The sequence below is a fragment of the Geotrypetes seraphini genome, chromosome 6 (genome assembly GCF_902459505.1).
Source record: "Geotrypetes seraphini chromosome 6, aGeoSer1.1, whole genome shotgun sequence".
Classification (NCBI taxonomy): domain Eukaryota; kingdom Metazoa; phylum Chordata; class Amphibia; order Gymnophiona; family Dermophiidae; genus Geotrypetes; species Geotrypetes seraphini.
The window spans coordinates 221,579,753-221,598,712 of NC_047089.1; the positions used below are offsets into that span (position 1 = coordinate 221,579,753).

Consider the following 18,960-nt stretch of genomic DNA (forward strand, 5'->3'; position numbering starts at 1 on the left):
AATAATGTAACGGCCCTCTTCTGTTTTTTTTACATGAATAAATCTTCGATGTAAATAAGTTATTTAGAGGCCCTTTTACTAAGGTGCTCTACTTATTTTAGTGCACTCTGAAACAGCTATCGCGCCTTAGGAAAAGGACCCCACAGTAATGATTCCTCAGCTGTGGTGTTGGGTACACGCAGTGATGTTCTAAAGGGGCCTGACATCGGGAGCTGGAAAAAATTCAAAAAGTTCACTTTCTCAGCATGTACAAAGACTTGAAGTGAACTTTTTGCCCCACAAGTAAGGAGAGACTTTTGCTTGAAAAGAAGACCAGCAGGCACAGCCTGAGCGATTATTAGCAAACACAATATATTTATTCTATTAGCACTTGCTCACAGTGCAAATGGTACAACAATACGGCAGTTCAGGAATTCTGGAATTCAAAATGCTTTGTGCATTGACTATCATATTTGCGTTACAATGTGACAGATGAGCAAATGAAAAGTCGGTGAGAAACCTCACCACCTCACAATATCAAGCATCAATTTGACCTTAGTATAAGGTATTATAAATCCAAGAGATAAAGCGTCCACAAAATATATTACATCTGGTTTTAAAGTACTGAACTTTATACAAAAGTCTTTCAAAAATAGCATCCCACAGGTTTTTGTCTAAAACCTGATATATGTTTTTTTTTTTCTTGCATTTCACACAAATTAGGCATTTTTGTCTTATTTTTACATGCAAAAACTGAATAAACAAACCTTTTAGCCACAAAGATGTTTCCTTTCCCTAAGGTTAGTTGTAATGACTGAGCACAGTTTTATTAGAACAAAGGAAATGGTGAAGTGTCATGCAGTGACATGCAAACATCAGGAGTGAGAGAAACCGAGGGGGGGGGACACGGGATTTCTCCAGATTCAAGTGATCCAAAGAAATTGCATTCTTACAGAATCCGATGAATCTCGCATTTGCTTCTGCTGATCTCGTCTGTACAGAAAGGCAGAGCATCTTCGGCAGAAAAGGCTATGCTCAACATTTTTTTTTTTTCTTTGGTAGGTTTTTCAGCACTGCAACATCAACCGGGTTAAACCTACCACTAGAAAAGTCCTATAAAATGACTACCCTGTTCCTTTTTGTATAGCAGAATTCATGTAATAATATTTACCAACACAATACCTGGTGTTGGAAAAAGAAACAGAAACATGTTGGCAAAACTGGCCTACTTTGGGCACACTGTACCCCATATTTGGATTCTTCTCCGTGAGAGAAGAGATGATGCACTAACTATATCCTACAAACAGTACATTTGGTGACAGTACTTTGGAGCTCAGCAGTACTGGTAGATTATACGTAAGATATGATCGTACCTTTGAAAGTGATTGCCATTTATATGGTATATGTATGCACGCGCGCGTGAAGGAGCTGCAAAATCTACTCCCCGACAAAAATAACCTCTCAAACTGTTAGTACCCTGTGAGTCTATCCAGCTATGGAAACTGATTAATCAAAATATTATTGTACCAATAAATCATATAAGCTATAAATACTGTGCATGTGTATTTGCTTATATGCCTCATATATTCCTATATGCATATGTGTATACATTCTGTATATATAGATATATATAGATATATACAGACACAGACATATCTATATATAGCTGTGTGTGTACATATTATCTACAGTATATCTATAGATATACATGCAGTATACATATAAACACACACACACACGTGTATGAATTTTCACAAGCATTGAAAGCAAATGATAAGATGATTCTGTTCCTGAATATATACGATACAAAACCATATCTGCTGTATTCACATGTAGAACTGGAGGCCGCTGTTGTTCTATTACGAAAAATAAAGGATTTAAGTTTTGTCTATAGATCTCTTGCTTGTAAAGGTTGCACACTTGGCAAAACCTTGCCACTGAAGTTGGGCATTGCCTTTTCCAGAGTCGGAACAGGGGAAGCCTGGAGAACAATTCATTTGGAAGAAAAGAGAGTAATGGCTTATCCAGGATCACAAACTATAAAGATAAACTCCGTAATGCAAAGAAGGGAGAAAGGGGGGGAAGAACTGGGAGCATTAAGCAGCAACATCGTTAGCATTTCTGTAAGAAATAGTAGAGCACGTTGAAGGCCACCTTATCACACGACACCACGGTCCCACTGTGATGAAGAGATTTTTTCTCTCCCAGACACCTGATTCCAGAACCCGGGGATTTCTGACAGATTTGAGGCGAGGAAAACTCAATTCAGTTCTAAGTGGACCTGTCAACCGAAACCATCCCTGAACAGTCCACCGATTGGAGTTTCCCAGCACGAGGGAGGGACTGAGTCAGTCTGGCCACTGCGTACCTACAAAGGTCTCTGAATCCCTGTTTGCTGGACCATCTTTCACCTTTTCAGCTCGTCCCACATCTCAGGCACTGCACTGCACTCCTGATGAAGTTAGCTGGAAAAGTGAACCTGGCTTATTCAGATCAAGACGATCCGAGTGATGCAGGACAGGCAGACGGGCACAGATGGGCGAGACACAAAGCCCTCACTTCAAACCTCCTTAGCAAAGACAGTCAAGTGCAAAATGCTTTACGCACAGGTTGTGACCGCGGGGGCCAAGGGCACTGGCGGCGAGCTCGAACTTTTCTCCGCTTTCTTGTCCTTCTGTTTCAGGTGGATCTTGGCGTGTCTCTTGCGCTCGTCGCTGCGTGCAAACTTACGCCCGCAGAACTCGCAGGCAAAAGGCTTTTCGCCCGTGTGAGTGCGAATGTGCGTGGTGAGGTGATCGCTGCGACTGAAGCTCCTCATGCAGATCCGGCACTGGAAAGGTTTGTGTCCCGTGTGGATCCTCAGATGCCTCGTCAGCTCGTCGGACCTGGAGAAACGCCTGTCGCAGCCCTCTGCCGGGCAGGCGTGGGGCCTTTCGTGAAGAGGGGTCTTGCTGGGTCGATTTGGATACTTCCGAGGACGGATCGGTTTGAGAGTCAGCGGCGGTTGCTGCTGGAGGCTCCCAAAGCCGGGGTGGATTTGTTTGTCTTTAAATGCTTTTATAGTTTCCAGTGGCGTAATGGGCGGTGGGTTAACGCGGATAGAATCCATTGTTTGGAAAGGTTTGTGCTCTGTGATGGTGCTCATATCACCGGGATGATGGTAGATGTTATAGTCTGGAATCATAGGAAAGATATTTGTGTCCAAGGACGGCTTGGCTGTTTGGTAATCCTGAGGCGAATAAGGAAGGGAAGGGGTGGTTTGGGGGTTGTGGAAGGACACTTGGTCCTGGTACAAATCATTGCAGCTGGAGTAAGGAGGCAGCCCGGGGTACATTTGATCCACCTCCCCTTGATTCTGCACCATGCTGGTGGTGGAAGTCTGGGTGGTGATGGAGCTAGAGGCAGGAGGCACGCCCAAGATGCCAGCGCTCATCAGACTAATAATGTTCTCCTGGCACCAATTGGAAGGGGAATCAAAAGCAAATTTCCCCAAGTAGGTTACTGTCTTATTGCCAGGTGTGGGCTGGAAAGTGCTGGAGTAGGACAACTCTTGGTTGGTTTTCTCAGATGCTAATCCAATATCCATGACATTATCTGGAAGGAGAAAGGACCATGGATGAGTAACACTGAATAAATAGCACATCTTTATGTGATTTTTTTTTTTTTTTTCAGTTTTAATGACTGAATCTTGTCCAATGCACTTCAGATGAGGTTTTAAAAACAAAGAGCAGTTCAGTACGCATAACAGGGACGAATTTTTGTAGAGGGATTTATTCATTATATGACAAGCATCAAATACAAATGATAAATATAAGGTTTAATATAGGAGAAAGCCTTCAGAACGTGGATTATTCCGTTTATTAAATAGCAACTACATTAATTGCCTTGCAACATTTTTAAGCCTGAGAAAAGGGGTCTCCTGGTTAATAGAACTGCAATTTTTTTGGTAATGCATCTTGGACCCACTAAAGGCGAGCTGCGGTGCTTTCCGAGCTCCGGGTGGCCCAGGCGTTGGCACGACTGGAATCGGAACCCCCGCTAAGGTTCGGCCGCTGTTCTTTGGAGACCCACCGGGTCAATCACGCAGCTGACTCTAGGGATTTCTATCCGCTTCGCATTAGACCGAGGGGCGGGTTTGCTCCGATCGAGCTGCAGGGCTGCCTTGTGCCCTGAATCCGAAAGAGTTGGGCCGGGCTAGGGAGACGCAAGGTCCCCGGCAGAGAGAGCTGCCCGGTGGGCGAGGGGCGGAGGCCACGCGCAACCACCGCGTGTCCCTAGCTCGGACGACTGAAGCCACTCGCTACCAAAAGAGAATCGCTCGCAGATTGCCAGCCGCCCCAGCAAAGCTTCCTGACATCGCTCAAACGAGCAGGTGAGCCGACGCCCCCCCCCCCCCCCTCCCTTCCCCGAGACCAAGAGGCAGCCACTGATGGAAACCGCTGACTGGGGACTGCGATCGGAGAGCACTAATAATAAACAAAGGCTCCAGACGCGGTTCTGAGGTTTCACGCACACAGTTCCACCCTCATCCTCTTACCTGCAGCCATCTGGGTGTAGTGAGGCACTGACTCCGAGGTAGAGAAAATATTCATAGAATTAGGGATGTCCTCTTCTTGATAAATATTCTCAGGCAACTGATTTAAGAGACTGCTCATGGTCACGGGAAGCTTCTCCACTAGTTTTCCTGTCATAGCACTTGACAATGAAATGGATGTCACCAGCTGAAAATGAACCACCACCAATAACAAAGCACCGGAGACAAAGTTTCAACCCCTAAAGCCAGTCCAAATAATCCTTGAGGGTGCGTTGGAGGTTAGAATTGTTTGGGGGAGGGCTGTAGATTGGGACGCAGATGGGAGGCTATGTTCCCCCCCGCCCCCCGTGTGTGCTGTACTGATCTCCCTCCTAGCAGGCTCACTGCCGCCCAATGCTAAACGAGGGAACTCCACCACTCTATTTATCTGAGCTCCGGGAAAGCTCCGTGACGTAGCTGCCCAAATATGGACACACAAAGCCGCGCTGAGAGCGAAACGTCACAATGGAAGCTTCTCACAATGGAACATTAGAAAGCAGGAAGCGGAGCGAGCCAATGCGCTGCAGCGCCCGGGACCCGCAGCAAGTCCGGACCAGCGCCGAGGCTGCAACATGCAGGAACTCTCTCGGCCGTAAGCGAGCGCAGCTCGGGCTAGCGCGGTTGCCTCGGAGCCCGGCGACTAGGAAAAGCGCCCCTCCGTGCCTGCAACCGAGTCTTTTTCACCTGGCAGCAAGATCTTGCTTTGCAGGCGCCGCTCTTACATTTTCCATGCACGGCTAGGAAAGCTTCATTAACAGGGGCTCAATAATGCATATCTAGAGGTAAAACGTTAAACGGTATTTTAAGTTAAAGACGGAAAAAGAAACTTTTTCACACAAAGTCCGCAAATAAATTCATAGGATTGCTTTGTCAGAAGGCTGAATCTCGGCTAAACTTTAAATGTTAGCAAAACCTCTTTGCTGAGAGATTTGATCATCATGCAGGAAACGATTCGATTTAAAAAAAAAAAAAAAATTACTTAAAAAGTCAGAGCCTTGTGAAGAATGCACCTAGGAGGTGCTTTGGAAAAGCTCATAGTTTCAGTCATTTCTTGGTTAACGCGGGCTACGAGCCAACCAGGTTTCTACAAATCCAAAACGGTTCTAGAACTTTGGCATTTTGACACCCAAAGAGAGAGAGGGAGGATGCAAATGCCTGGGATGCAGCAGAGGAAGGGGTGGGGAAACCAAATAAAGCAGGGATGTACTAACGACACTTAAGCAAGAAGATACCCTACTACTGTAGAGGCTATTTGATTCGCCAGTTGCTCTTCTCGGTACACTTGAGACTTAAAACCCTGCTCTGTTCCATTGCTTTTACCCATCGGTAAAGCTCTTGTTGATCCCGTCCTGTTTCATTGATTCTTGAGAAACAGGAATCATACTAGGCAGGCAGATTTTTCTACCACAAGTGATTGCTATGCTGCCTATTTCTGGAACACTGAATTATAAAAGTTATTGTTCTATAGTTAAAAAATATCCTACTATAATAAAACCATTATTTTACTTGGAAGGGAATGATCTATCACCGTTCAATATTCCATAGGAAGAAAAAAAAAAAACCGAACTAGGTGCTAGGCTTGAACTTCAATCTACAACTTCAAATCTACAATATTAGGAATTTGTATTGGTTCATTTCAGCACTTAAAGAGTGCACGGTAAATACATTTCATGTCTGCTACTGCTAATTTGTGAATTAAGGCGTGTACAGTTAATTTCCGCGCGTAAAAACGCTATAGCGTGCATAATGTGCAAAATGAACTGAAAAAGCCCAAAAGTAGGGAAAAAGTTTGAAACGGAACCATTTTTTTTTTCAGTGCACATGGCGGGTACACACTACACGTATAAGCTGCAGAAAGAAGTTATTTTTGGCATAATGCAAGTATCGAGAAGAGCATTAAGGGAGTAAATTTGAGAGGCTGAGATCACGCACAACATTTTCTAGTTTATTACTAAGATTCCTTCCCATGCACAAAACAAAAACCCTATTTCTTATTTGATTATTGTTCCACAGCAAAATCTGCCCGTAGCAATCGTATCACTCACTCAGAGCTAAGCCCCCATCACTGCCCTCCAGTTAAACCGGAAACTGTCGTAAAGGAAACAAAACAGAACAGCATTGCTAATAGAATGCCAATGTCATTATTGTGTGTAATGTATGGAGAGGGGGTGATCCTAAAAGAACCCCCCGAAAAGAAGAAGTAATCAAAGACTAAGAAAGTGTGGAAGACACAAAAACTGTCTCGATTTTATCGTGTACCACCAATTTGATTACATGGAAGTTCCACACCTTGGAATATTGTTGTAACATATTATCTCCCATTAACTCCCTGTAGGAGGCGCTCTTTGGGAGAATGCAATTATTAAGAGCGTTGGCAGTAAATTGCATATCTAGCACACTCTTATAAGAGGGCTTTACTCCTCTCACGAAGACACTACCTCTAGATCAGTGGTTCCCAACCCTGTCCTGGAGGAACACCAGGCCAATTGGGTTTTCAGGCTAGCCCTAATGAATATGCATGAAGCAAATTTGCATGCCTATCACTTCCATCATATGCAAATCTCTCTCATGCATATTCATTAGGGCTAGCCTGAAAACCCGATTGGCCTGGTGTTCCTCCAGGACAGGGTTGGGAATCACTGCTCTAGATCACAGGTGTCAAAGTCCCTCCTCGAGGGCCGTAATCCAGTCAGGTTTTCAGGATTTCCCCAATGAATATGCATGAGATTTATTTGCATGCACTGCTTTCATTGTATGCTAATAGATCTCATGCATATTCATTGGGGAAATCCTAAAAACCCGACTGGATTGCAGCCCTCGAGGAGGGACTTTGGCATCCCTACTCTAGATAAACGTATTCTGTCCCACTTATAAACTGACCTCGAGCTATCCTATTAATGCCTCCAATGCACAACTTCCTCATAGAGCAGGGCCGCAATCCAGTCGGGTTTTCAGGATTCCCCCAATGAATATGCATGAGATCTATTAGCATACAATGAAAGCAGTGCATGCACATAGATCCCATGCACATTCATTGGGGAAATCCTGAAAACCCGACTGGATTGCGGCCCTCGAGGAGGGACTGTGACTCCCCTGTCATATAGGAAGCTTCCCCTTACCAAGCCATCTCCGTCCCGCAGATTAATTTATCCCTATCTCATTCCTGCACATAAACCTACTCTTCCTGGAAATCGCCCAAAGGCTTCCCTGCCTTCTCTTTCTGGGGCTCAGATTAGAAAAAGTCCGAAGCCCGAATGAAAAGAGGCCGCACAGCACTAAGAGAAGAAACTCAAGACGGGAGGGAGGGATGCCAGCGTGCACCTTTTCACCCCCAGGGTGGGAAAGCGGCACGCAGGCGCGGACGCTGCCCAGGCTGCGAGTCGGCAAAGGTGCAGCCAGCACGGCTCAGGCAGGACGCTGGAAGGGAGGGCGACGCGCGGGCCGCCAGCCAAGCGCCGGCTCGCACCCTCGGAGGGGAAGCTCCAAAAAAGGAGAGGATCCGGTGATGTCACGGCGCACCCCTCCAGCTGCTTTTGGCGAGGTTCCGGTCCCGATTTGCATATTTTTGTTTCAAGTGGGAAAGAGAGCGGAACCGGCAGCCTTTAAAGGGCCCGCAAGGCTTGTGATGTCTGTCGTGAGAGCGAGGCGTAAAATTAGAAAGGCAGCGGCGCTGGGTTGGCTAGCAGCCCAGACACACGGGGCGTGCCAAGCGCGCGCACGTTTTCCCAGGGAGCTCAGGTCGCCCTCCAGGGCGCGAGGCCAGGTGGCAGGCAACCCCCGCGTGCGCCTGCAGTCTCCGGCAAACAGGAAGGAATGCTACAGGTGCTTTTTCGCTTTTCTCCCAATCTTCAACAGAAGTTCGGCTTTTTTTTGGGGGGAGGGGGTTATGCACGTAAAAGTCCTGCTAACTTGCATGCATTCCTAAGGTTACCATATGGCTCCAGAAAAAAGGGGACGGATTGAGACATCCGGGTTTTACTTCCATTGAAAGCAACCAAAGATGTCTCAATCTGTTCTCCTTACTTCCATTGCTTTCAATGAAAGTAAAACCCAGATGTCTCAATCCATCCCCTTTTTTCTGGAGCCATATAATAATAATAATAACTTTATTCTTCTATACCGCCATAGTCATATGGTAACACTATGCATTCCATATGTCCGTCGTAGGCCACTTGGATACAAGGAAATAAACAAGAATTAGGTCATACTTTCTTTTTTGAATGAACTGTAATCTTCATACAAGGTACTCTCCAGTTTGTTTCTTAACCTTGGTTTTTGCTTGGTGCAAATAATCTATAAGATGCTGGCGATGCTATCACTAAGAAACACAATTTCAAGGCACAGGTTTACTCTCTAGGTGACATTTAAACAGGATGTAACAAAAGGGTCCAATGACAATATGCACTACATTTTAGCAAACATTTTGCTTTACTCACACGATTAAAAATTACTTTAATACCCGATGCAGCAAGTTAAATGCATCTGATATTAAAACAAATCTGTAAAAAAAAAATCCATGATAAAACTCCTGCTATAAATGTGGGCCAAGTTTGCTTCAGAGCTAATTTTTGCACAGCTTTTACTTCAGTCTGGAGGGCAGTAAACCAGTCTTCAGGATATCCTTAATGAATATGAATACATTTGCATACAGTGGGGGCAGTGCATCATTAGAGATATCCTGATTGTGGCCTTTCAAGATTACAATTTGACACTCTTGTTAATACATTAAAAAATGGAAGCAAACCTAAAAAGTGCACTACGGGGGGAATTCATCAAAGGGCGCTACCATGTTCGTGCATGCTAAATATACCCATAATATTCCTATTAGCATGTGCTAATGCAATTAGTGCACACAATATAATAGCACCTTTTTAATGAATTTTTTCTTAAATTTACTATCATTTTAAAATTTAAACTATTGGAAACTCATGTCTAGCCTGGAATCCCTTCAATCAGATACCTTCTGGCCCAAGCCCCATTCCTAACCCACTGACCTTCTAACACAGGGGTGCGCAACCACAGTCCTTAAGGGCTATAACCCAGTCAGAGTTTCAAGGTTTTCACAATGAATAAGCTTGAGACTGATTTGCATGTACTGTTTCCATTGTATGCAAATTGATCCCATGCATATTCATTGTGGAAATCTTCAAAAATCTGACTGGGTTGTGTCCCTCATGGACTTTGGCTGCCCACTCCTCCTGTTATAATCCATTCCTTACCTCCATACTTACCTACTTATCAATCCATTTGAAAATCTCTTGTGTTCATTACTGTCAGTTGCCATCTTAGAAGAGGTTCTTTTGAGGACACTGACTTCAGCTGAGTGGACACCATGTTAGAAATGGTGCTGGTTTAGTTGAAATCAATGACCTTAGCTAAACTCTTGAGTTTTTTAAATGATAACCAAAAGCTATGAACAGAAGAGGAGCAAGAGGAGATATTCATATGAATAAGTGTGGCGACACCATCAAAAAGGCCTGTAGAGAAGTTGAGGAAGGTCTCAGGACAGGGTCTTGCTAACTCACAGGGTCCCAGAGTAGAGGGTTATATTTTTTCAAGGTGTCCCAGTGCTTTGATTAGGAAGTCTCAGAACAGAAATTCTCTGGCCTGGAGGTCCTAGGTGTAGGTCTCCTGGGGTTGGAGGTCTCTGTGAATCGGAGAGATGCATGGGGATGGGGATTGTAGGAATCCATAGGAAGGTATAGAAGAAATTCCACAGGATTCCTACAGGAATGGAAAAAGTTGCCATGGGATTCCCAAGGGATTGTATTCAAAATCTCTGGTGACTCCGGAATGAGGCTTGGAATATACTGAGAGAGGCAATTGGAGCACCAGTATAAAGCTTGGAAGGTATGGAGAGGCAGTTGGAGCACCAGAATGAGACTTGGAATGCCCAGAGAGGCAGCTGGAATACCAGACTGAGGTTTGGCTTACTCATTGGTTGAATTGTGAATACTATTAAAAAACAAATAAACCCCCCACAGGAAGCTGTTGGGGTTGGGCGGAAATAGGGATGTGAACAAATAAATATTAGCGTTGACTCCTGTGGATATGGGTGGGGATGGAGGAGATGAATTGGGATGGGTGGGGGCTCGATATGGGTTAGATTCCATTGGGGATGGATGGGGAGGGGTGAAAGTTCCATCCCTGTACAACTCTCTACTGTGAATCCTTTCTCCAGGGATCTCCAATATAGGGATCTCTGGCCAAGGTGGGGCTTTAAAAAAAAAAAAAAATCCAGTTGAAGTAAAGGGGCTGATCTTGTGCACATATTTGCATATAAAGTGGTACCCAATTTTAACTACTTTTTTTAGAGTACATTTTTTCAGCACTTAGCCCTACATAAAATATAGGAGTAAAATTAATGTTCAAAAATGCATCGCTAAGGTTGGTGCGCTTTATTACATTGGGTTTAAAGTCCTCCTGTTCCCCTACAGTGTTATTCGGGACAGGCAGCTTTCCAGTGTTGGCAGACTCCTGAAATCAGTCTGTGCGCCAAACATCCAGGGACACAACAGATCAGAAAGCGATACCAGGACTTAAAACAATCAGTAATCAGAGATGATTCATTTGTTTTTCTTCTGCTTCAGTTCCCTTTGCAGAATGAATGAAGGACATCCCCCTTATGTGCATGCTGATTGTGAGAAAAATTGAAAGGTTTTAAACCAGTGTCTCATAAACTTCCTTAAGCTGAGGCCCCGCTGAACCCTGTGCCATGGCTGAAGGGCATCCGTAAATGCTTGGCCATCAATGCGATGGTGTCATGTGCAAGTTTGACATCATCACGTTGATGTCTGCGCATGCGTGAACGACCTGCAGACGGGGCCCTGAGCCACCAGGGAGAAGGGGCTACAAAAAAGATGCGTGGAGAGAAGGAGAGGCACCGGCAAGGAGGAGATGAGCTGGTGTCAGCGAGAGGCACATCCTGTAGGCCAGTGGTCTCAAACCCGCGGCCCGGGGGCCACATGCGGCCCACCAGGTACTATTTTGAGGCCCTTGGTATGTGTATCATAATCACAAAAGTAAAATAAAACAGTTTTTTGATCATATGTCTCTTTAACTATAAATTACAATATTATTATTAAGACTTAGCCAAAAGGAAAGATGTGGGATTGATGGATAGAAATATGGAGATACGCATCCTGAAGGTCTATAGACGTGAGCCAAGCATCGACTTGAGCAATGGAGCAATGGCGGATACCGTGAGCATGCGGAACTTTTCTTTTAATATGTACTTGTTCAAGTTCCAAAGCTCTAAAATCGGACAAACTCCTCCAGTTTTCTTTGGACTAAGGAAGTATCTGGAATAAAAACCTTGGTCCCACTGAAGTTTCGGAACCGGTTCCACTGCCTGGATGTCGAGTAGCCGGGATAACTCTTGTTGCAATGGAAGCATGTGAGTCGGTTGAATGATCTGATGCGATGGTGGGCACCATGGAGGGGAAGCTTGAAAACGAATATGGTATCCAGTCTGTATGATGCGCAAGACCCAAGTGTCTGTGGTAATACCCCGCCAGGTATTGAGAAAGAACCGCAACCGACCTCCTACTTGGATAGCTGGAAGTTGAGGGTTGTCAAAATGATTGCTGGGGCTTCTGTCCAGCATGCTGAGAGGGTTTCTGAGATCTACGGTCTCTTGGAGTCCTGGCTGAATATTGCTGCTTAAAGGGCCGAAACTGCTTTTGAGGATAAGAAGCATACTGTCTGGCAGAAGAATATGATTTTCTGGGATTAAAATTTCTTTGAGAAGACTGCTGTTTCTTAAAGGGTTGTTTGGCGTGATGTGCGGTATCCTCCTCCAGAGCATCCAGGGTGGTACAATCCTCCTTAAGACCCTCAATGAGATCTTTGACTTTGTCTCCAAACAAGCTGTCACCCAGGCAAGGAACATTCTCCACATTCGCATGGATGTCCACACCTAATTTGGAGCATTGCAATCAGGCCAGCCTCCTGGTGCAAATACCTGCAGCCGCCCCCCACATAGTGGTGTCGAATGCATCATCAGCCGCTCTGATCAAGTTCATGGAGCATTCCTCGAAGTTGGACAGAATGGAGTTAAAAGCCTCCTGCGTGGGCACCGGTAAGGTTTCAACCAATTTTCTCATATCCTCCAATATTAGCATATAAATATTGGGTATAGAAAAATTGATGTACTGCAATTTTCCCAGACAGCATGGAGTTTTGATATGATCTTTTCCCCATGCCGTCCATGATTCGCATATCTCGAACTGGCGGAGTAGAGGCAAAATCTTTGGAGGATTTAGATTTTCGTAAAGCGGAGCGGACTACCAATGATTGGTGAGGTAATTGTGATTTGCCGAAGCCCGCTACGTCTTGTACTTTATATTTGTGCTCCAAACTTCGTTTAGTGAAACTGGATGTGTATGGAGTGTTCCAAATTGATTTCTGAGATTCAGCCAAATTTTCATGAAGTGGTAACGATACCACTTCTTTTGGAATGTTTAAATATTTAAGTACTTTAAGTCTCTTCTCCCTGGGGTCAGGTTGAGCTGTGGTGGCTAATTGTAATGAAGTTGCCATTTTAGAGAGGAAACGTGGATATGATGTGTCCTCAGGGGGCGACGCCCTATCTCGCTCAGACGGAGGAGCTTCTTGAGTAAGAGACGAGAGTAGTGGATCTGCCTGAATTTCAGGAGATGGAGAACATGAGGATGATGCATATGATGAATGGATTGCTGCCTCCATGGAAGAAGTCATGGAGATAGAGTCAGAGTGATGGACATCTGATGGCTGGACCAGGTGAGGAGGAGATGTGAGCTGGCTTCCCTGTCCGACAGGCTGAGAGGAGGAGAGGCTGAAAGCATTTGTGGCTGCCAGAACTGCTGAGATAGGCTGAGACTGCTGAGGAAGCAGAGGAGGCATTAAATCCTGTGCTGGTGCAGGAGCAGACAAGGAATGAGGAGAACCCCTTGAAACCCCCGAGGAGGAGGAAGAACTAGAGGAAATCATGTGTTTAGATTTCCTCTTAACTTTCCTTGGTGGACTGGCAGAGGCAGAATTCTTATCCTCAGAAGGCTGCTTCAGCGAGCGCCTATTTAATTTAGCGCAGTGCGAGCAGGATATGGTCAGATGCTGGGGGCCCAGACATCTGATACAAGAGGCATGCTGGTCAGTAACCGACATCTTTTGAGCGCATGTTGAGCAGCGCTTAAAGCTAGGTTTGATCTTTTCCGACATTTTAAATAAAAGCGCCGCAAAGTCAAATTCTTGAAGTAAGACAATTTTGGAATCGGTAAAGAAATACTTGAATCAAAAGTTAAAGCGAAGAATAGAAATAGGCTGATACTGTGACTACCGAGTCTTATTCGATCACGGAAACTTTTAAAACTAGTTTTACAGTTGGGGATTTGATATATATACCAGGCAGAATGGATACATTCGGGCGGGAGGGCTGGCACATGCGCAAAAATTTTAAGCTTTGCAGCTTTTTGACTGCCGGGTCGGCTCCGTCACGGGGACGTCACCAATTTGTGTGGCTGGAAGATCTCTGTCCAGGGTGAAACTTTAGATAGATTGAGAGCTCACCAGGACAGACAGGGAACAAATGCTTGCGTACCTGAATAAATTCATTTAAACCGTTCTGAGCTCCCTTGGGAGAACAGTATAGAAAATTGAATGCATAAATAAACATTATAGGAGCTATCAAGCCAGTCTTCAGGGCACACCTAACCAGTCAGGATTTCAGGATATCCACAATGAATATGCACAAGACAGATTTGCATACAAAGGCAGAAGTATATGCGTATTCATTGTGAATAACTGGATCAGAACTCATGGTCTTAGGGTAAAAGCAGAGAGGAACCCAAATATGTTGACAATACAATGCCAGTATGCACCATTCCACTGGGGCAACATGCCAATCCATTGTACTGGGCAGAGGGTAATATACTATACCATTCTGTGGTATGCCACTAAATGCAATGCAATGTATACAGCACAGCATACATCTCATAGCAGTACTATAGAAATGATAGGTACTACTGCTGCTATTAACCATTTCTTTAGCGCTATCAGACATACGCAGCACTGTACAGGGTCACAAAGAAGACATTCCCTGCTCGAAAGAGCAGTAGTAGTAAGAAGGGATGTAAAATATCTTCCCTGCTGTCTTTTACCACTTACAGAATCTCAGCTTTCTGGGCGACTGCATACTTCACCTAACAGAAGTGCCACCCTGGCAATATGCAATCTTACTACCGTATTTTCACGCATATAACGCGCGCGTTATACGCGTTTTTACCTACCGCGCATACCCCTCGCGCGTTATATGCGTGAGCGCGGTATACGAAAGTTTTCAAACATACTTCCCACCCCGCCCGACGCCCGATTCACCCCCCCAGCAGGACCACTCGCACCCCCACCCCGAACGACCACTCGCACGCGCTCCCACCCGCACCCGCATCCACGATCGGAGCAAGAGGGAGCCCAAGCCCTCTTGCCCGGCCGACTCCCCGACGTCCGATACATCCCCCCCCCCCGGCAGGACCACTCGCACCCCCACCCTGAAGGACCGCCGACTTCCCGACAATATCGGGCCAGAAGGGAGCCCAAACCCTCCTGGCCACGGCGACCCCCTAACCCCACCCCGCACTACATTACGGGCAGGAGGGATCCCAGTCCCTCCTGCCCTCGACGCAAACCCCCCTCCCCCCCAACGACCGTCCCCCCCCAAGAACCTCCGACCGCCCCCCCAGCCGACCCGCGACCCCCCTGGCCGACCCCCACGACCCCCCCACCCCCCTTCCCCGTACCTTTGGAAGTTGGCCGGACAGACGGGAGCCAAACCCGCCTGTCCGGCAGGCAGCCAACGAAGGAATGAGGCCGGATTGGCCCATCCGTCCTAAAGCTCCGCCTACTGGTGGGGCCTAAGGCGCGTGGGCCAATCAGAATAGGCCCTGGAGCCTTAGGTCCCACCTGGGGGCGCGGCCTGAGGCACATGGTCGGGTTGGGCCCATGTGCCTCAGGCCGCGCCCCCAGGTGGGACCTAAGGCTCCAGGGCCTATTCTGATTGGCCCACGCGCCTTAGGCCCCACCAGTAGGCGGAGCTTTAGGACGGATGGGCCAATCCGGCCTCATTCCTTCGTTGGCTGCCTGCCGGACAGGCGGGTTTGGCTCCCGTCTGTCCGGCCAACTACCAAAGGTACGGGGAAGGGGGGTGGGGGGGTCGTGGGGGTCGCCAGGGGGGTCGCGGGTCGGCTGGGGGAGCGGTCGGAGGTTCTTGGGGGGGGCGGTCGTTGGGGGGGAGGGGGGTTTGCGTCGAGGGCAGGAGGGCCTGGGATCCCTCCTGCCCGTAATGTAGTGCGGGGTGGGGTTAGGGGGTCGCCGTGGCCAGGAGGGTTTGGGCTCCCTTCTGGCCCAACTACCAAAGGTACGGGGAAGGGGGGTGGGGGGGTCGTGGGGGTCGCCAGGGGGGGTCGCGGGTCGGCTGGGGGAGCGGTCGGAGGTTCTTGGGGGGGGCGGTCGTTGGGGGGGAGGGGAGTTTGCGTCGAGGGCAGGAGGGCCTGGGATCCCTCCTGCCCGTAATGTAGTGCGGGGTGGGGGTAGGGGGTCGCCGTGGCCAGGAGGGTTTGGGCTCCCTCCTGGCCCGATATTGTCGGGGAGTCGGCGGTCCTTCGGGGTGGGGGTGCGAATGGTCCTGCCGGGGGGGGGATGAATCGGACGTCGGGGGGGGGTGAACGGAGAGTCGGGACAGCGCACGGAGAGGCGGGGCAGTGCACGGAAGTCAGGGGGGTGAACGGAGAGTCGGGACAGCGCACGGAAAGTCAGGGCAGTGCACGGAAGTCAGGGGGGGTGAACGGAGAGTCGGGACAGCGCACGGAAAGTCAGGGCAGTGCATGGAAGTCAGGGGGGGTGAACGGAGAGTCGGGACAGCGCACGGAGAGGCGGGGCAGTGCACGGAAGTCAGGGGGGGTGAACGGAGAGTCGGGACAGCGCACGGAGAGGCGGGGCAGTGCACGGAAGTCAGGGGGGTGAACGGAGAGTCGGGCAGCATGCGCGGTATAATCGTGAGCGCGTTATACCAAAGTTTTTGTGCTTATCATCGTGATTTCTGCGCGCTATACACGTGTGCGCGTTTTATACGGGTGCGTGTTATTTGCGTGAAAATACGGTACTCTTGCTCCTTGGCAAGGGAAAAATACTCTTTTGCCATACTTTGAACAGAGAAAAGAGCTAACACACTACATGGCTGTATGTAGTAGGGAAAGTGAGGCAAGAGGCAACCTGAAAGTGGCGCTGCCTGTCTTTTGTCACATCTCCTCAGAAGCAGTGATTCTGCTATCCTCCCCCACCTTTCTAGGAAGGACAGGACACTACGCGATCATTAGGCTGTACAACAGGGACAGAAATTGCTGAATTACCAATAATGGATAGGAAAAGGAAACAAGGATGGTGGTCGTGAGACCAGAGGATTGGGCTGCTCTGGTCTGGTTCCACTTACTTACTGAGTAGTGTGGGCGGCTGCTTGCTCTATTAAATCCTTCAGGCACGAAGAGGGTTCATTTATTATTATAAAGTGGAAGTTTCATCCAGAAAAGCCACTGTAGCAAGGTATCTTCTCCCCTTTTTGTCCTGAGGGCTGAATGATTTGGTGTGTTTCACGTGTTAATTGAGGTGGGATTGTTCTCGCCCCATCTCAGGGCAGTTATATCCACTTCTCTAGAGTTGAACAAATTGTCATCAAGATTTATAGATTATGAATTGGTTGATAAGCATTGCATGGACAGCCTCAGTGCAGTACAAGAGGTCCATGCAAATACAAAGTGATGGAGCTAGGAAAACAATAGAAACATAGAACATGATGGCAGAAAAGGGCCACGGCCCATCTAGTCTGCCCACACTAATGGCCCACTCCCTAACTACCTCCATGAAAAGATCCCACATGCCAATCCCATCTTTTCTTAAAATCTGGCACACTGCTGGCCTCAATTACCTGTTGTGGAAGATTATTCCAGCGATCAACTACCCTTTCGGTGAAGAAATATTTTCTGGTGTCGCCATGAAATTTCCCACCCCTGATTTTCAACGGATGCCCTCTTGTTGCCGTGGGTCCTTTAAGGAAAAAGAGATCCTTTTCCACCTCGATACGGCCCGTGACATATTTGAACGTCTCGATTATGTCTCCCCTCTCTCTGCGTTCCTCGAGTGAGTACAGCTGCAACTTACCCAGTCGTTCCTCATACGGGAGATCCTTGAGACCTGAGACCATCCTGGTGGCCATTCACTGAACCGACTCAACTCTCTGCACATCTTTTTGATAATGCGGCCTCCAAAATTGTACACAGTATTCCAGATGGGGGTCTTACCATGGATCTGTACAATGGCATTATGGCCTCGGGCTTATGGCTGACGAAACTCTACGGATACAGCCCATGATTTGTCTAGCCCTGGATGAAGCTTTCTCCACTTGATTGGCAGTCTTCATGTCTTCTCTAATGATCACCCCCAAGTCACGTTCTGGACTGTAGCAGAACGTGACTGATGGTATACTATGGAACGTGATTGATGGTATACTATGGAAGCAGCATAGCAAACGTCAAGAGGAGTTCCTTTGGAAAGTAAACTAAAAGTCAATTCAAGCTGGCAGAATGATCCTCAAGGGCAGGGATGTCAAACTATAATATTGCAAGGCCACGAGTCAGTCTGGTTTTTAGGCTATCCCTAATGAATATGTAGGAGATATATTTGCATATAACAGAAGCAGTGAATGCAGATCTTTCTCATGAATATTCATTAGGGATAGCCAGAAAACCTACTGGTTTGCAGCCCTCCAGAACTGCAGTTTGAGGCTCCTGTTGTAAGACAGTGTTTCTCAACTCGGTCCTGGCATACCCCTTAGCCGGTCAGGTTTTCAGGATATCCACAATGAATATACATGAAAGTAATTTGCATATAATGGAGGCAGTGTATGGAAATCAAGTTTGTACATATTTATTGTGGACATCTTGAAATCTGACTGGCAAGGGGGTACTCCAGGACTAAGTTGAAAAACACTGTTCTAGAGGGTATTAGATGATGACAACAATCACAGAAAGGTGGTGTATCAAATCCCATTCACCCCCATCCCTTCCCTTTCTACCCCAACCAAGTTTGAGGATAACAAAAATTGAAAGGCATTTTAAATATCTTTATTTGTATCATTGACCTTTTTTTTTCCAACTGTATATCATCAATAAACACATTTCAACATAAATGTCTTTATTTGTAGGAAACATTAATTATAGAGTAGGCAAACTACTTCAAACATGCCAAATTCCAAATATATTTAGGACAATTGTATAAATAGGGACTTATTTGGATAAATGAGGAAAGGCACTCCTGTCCCTGGAGTTGGAAGCATGGAATCTTGCTCCTATTTGGGATCCTGCCAGGTACTCGTGACCTGGATT

The 18,960-nt window shown here is 46.9% G+C and overlaps 1 protein-coding gene across 1 annotated transcript; it reads right to left on the reverse strand.

Moving 5' to 3' along the window:
- Positions 1 to 390: 390 nt before the first annotated feature.
- Positions 391 to 4,991, reverse strand: EGR3 (early growth response 3). The gene is made up of 2 exons (XM_033947433.1): positions 4,517 to 4,991; positions 391 to 3,573 (listed from the first exon to the last, which is right to left on the reverse strand). The coding sequence occupies exons 1-2, from the start codon at positions 4,668 to 4,670 to the stop codon at positions 2,579 to 2,581; spliced, it is 1,149 nt and encodes a 382-aa protein (XP_033803324.1). The 5' UTR covers positions 4,671 to 4,991; the 3' UTR covers positions 391 to 2,578.
- Between the last annotated feature and the right edge of the window lie 13,969 nt (positions 4,992 to 18,960).

Excerpts from the sequence above, each read along its gene's own strand:
- EGR3 (XM_033947433.1), bottom strand. The coding sequence starts at position 4,670 with ATGACAGGAAAACTAGTGGAGAAGCTTCCCGTGACCATGAGCAGTCTC. Across the intron at positions 3,574-4,516 it reads CTACACCCAGATGGCTGCAG|ATAATGTCATGGATATTGGA; the intron begins GTAAGAGGATGA and ends TTCTCCTTCCAG.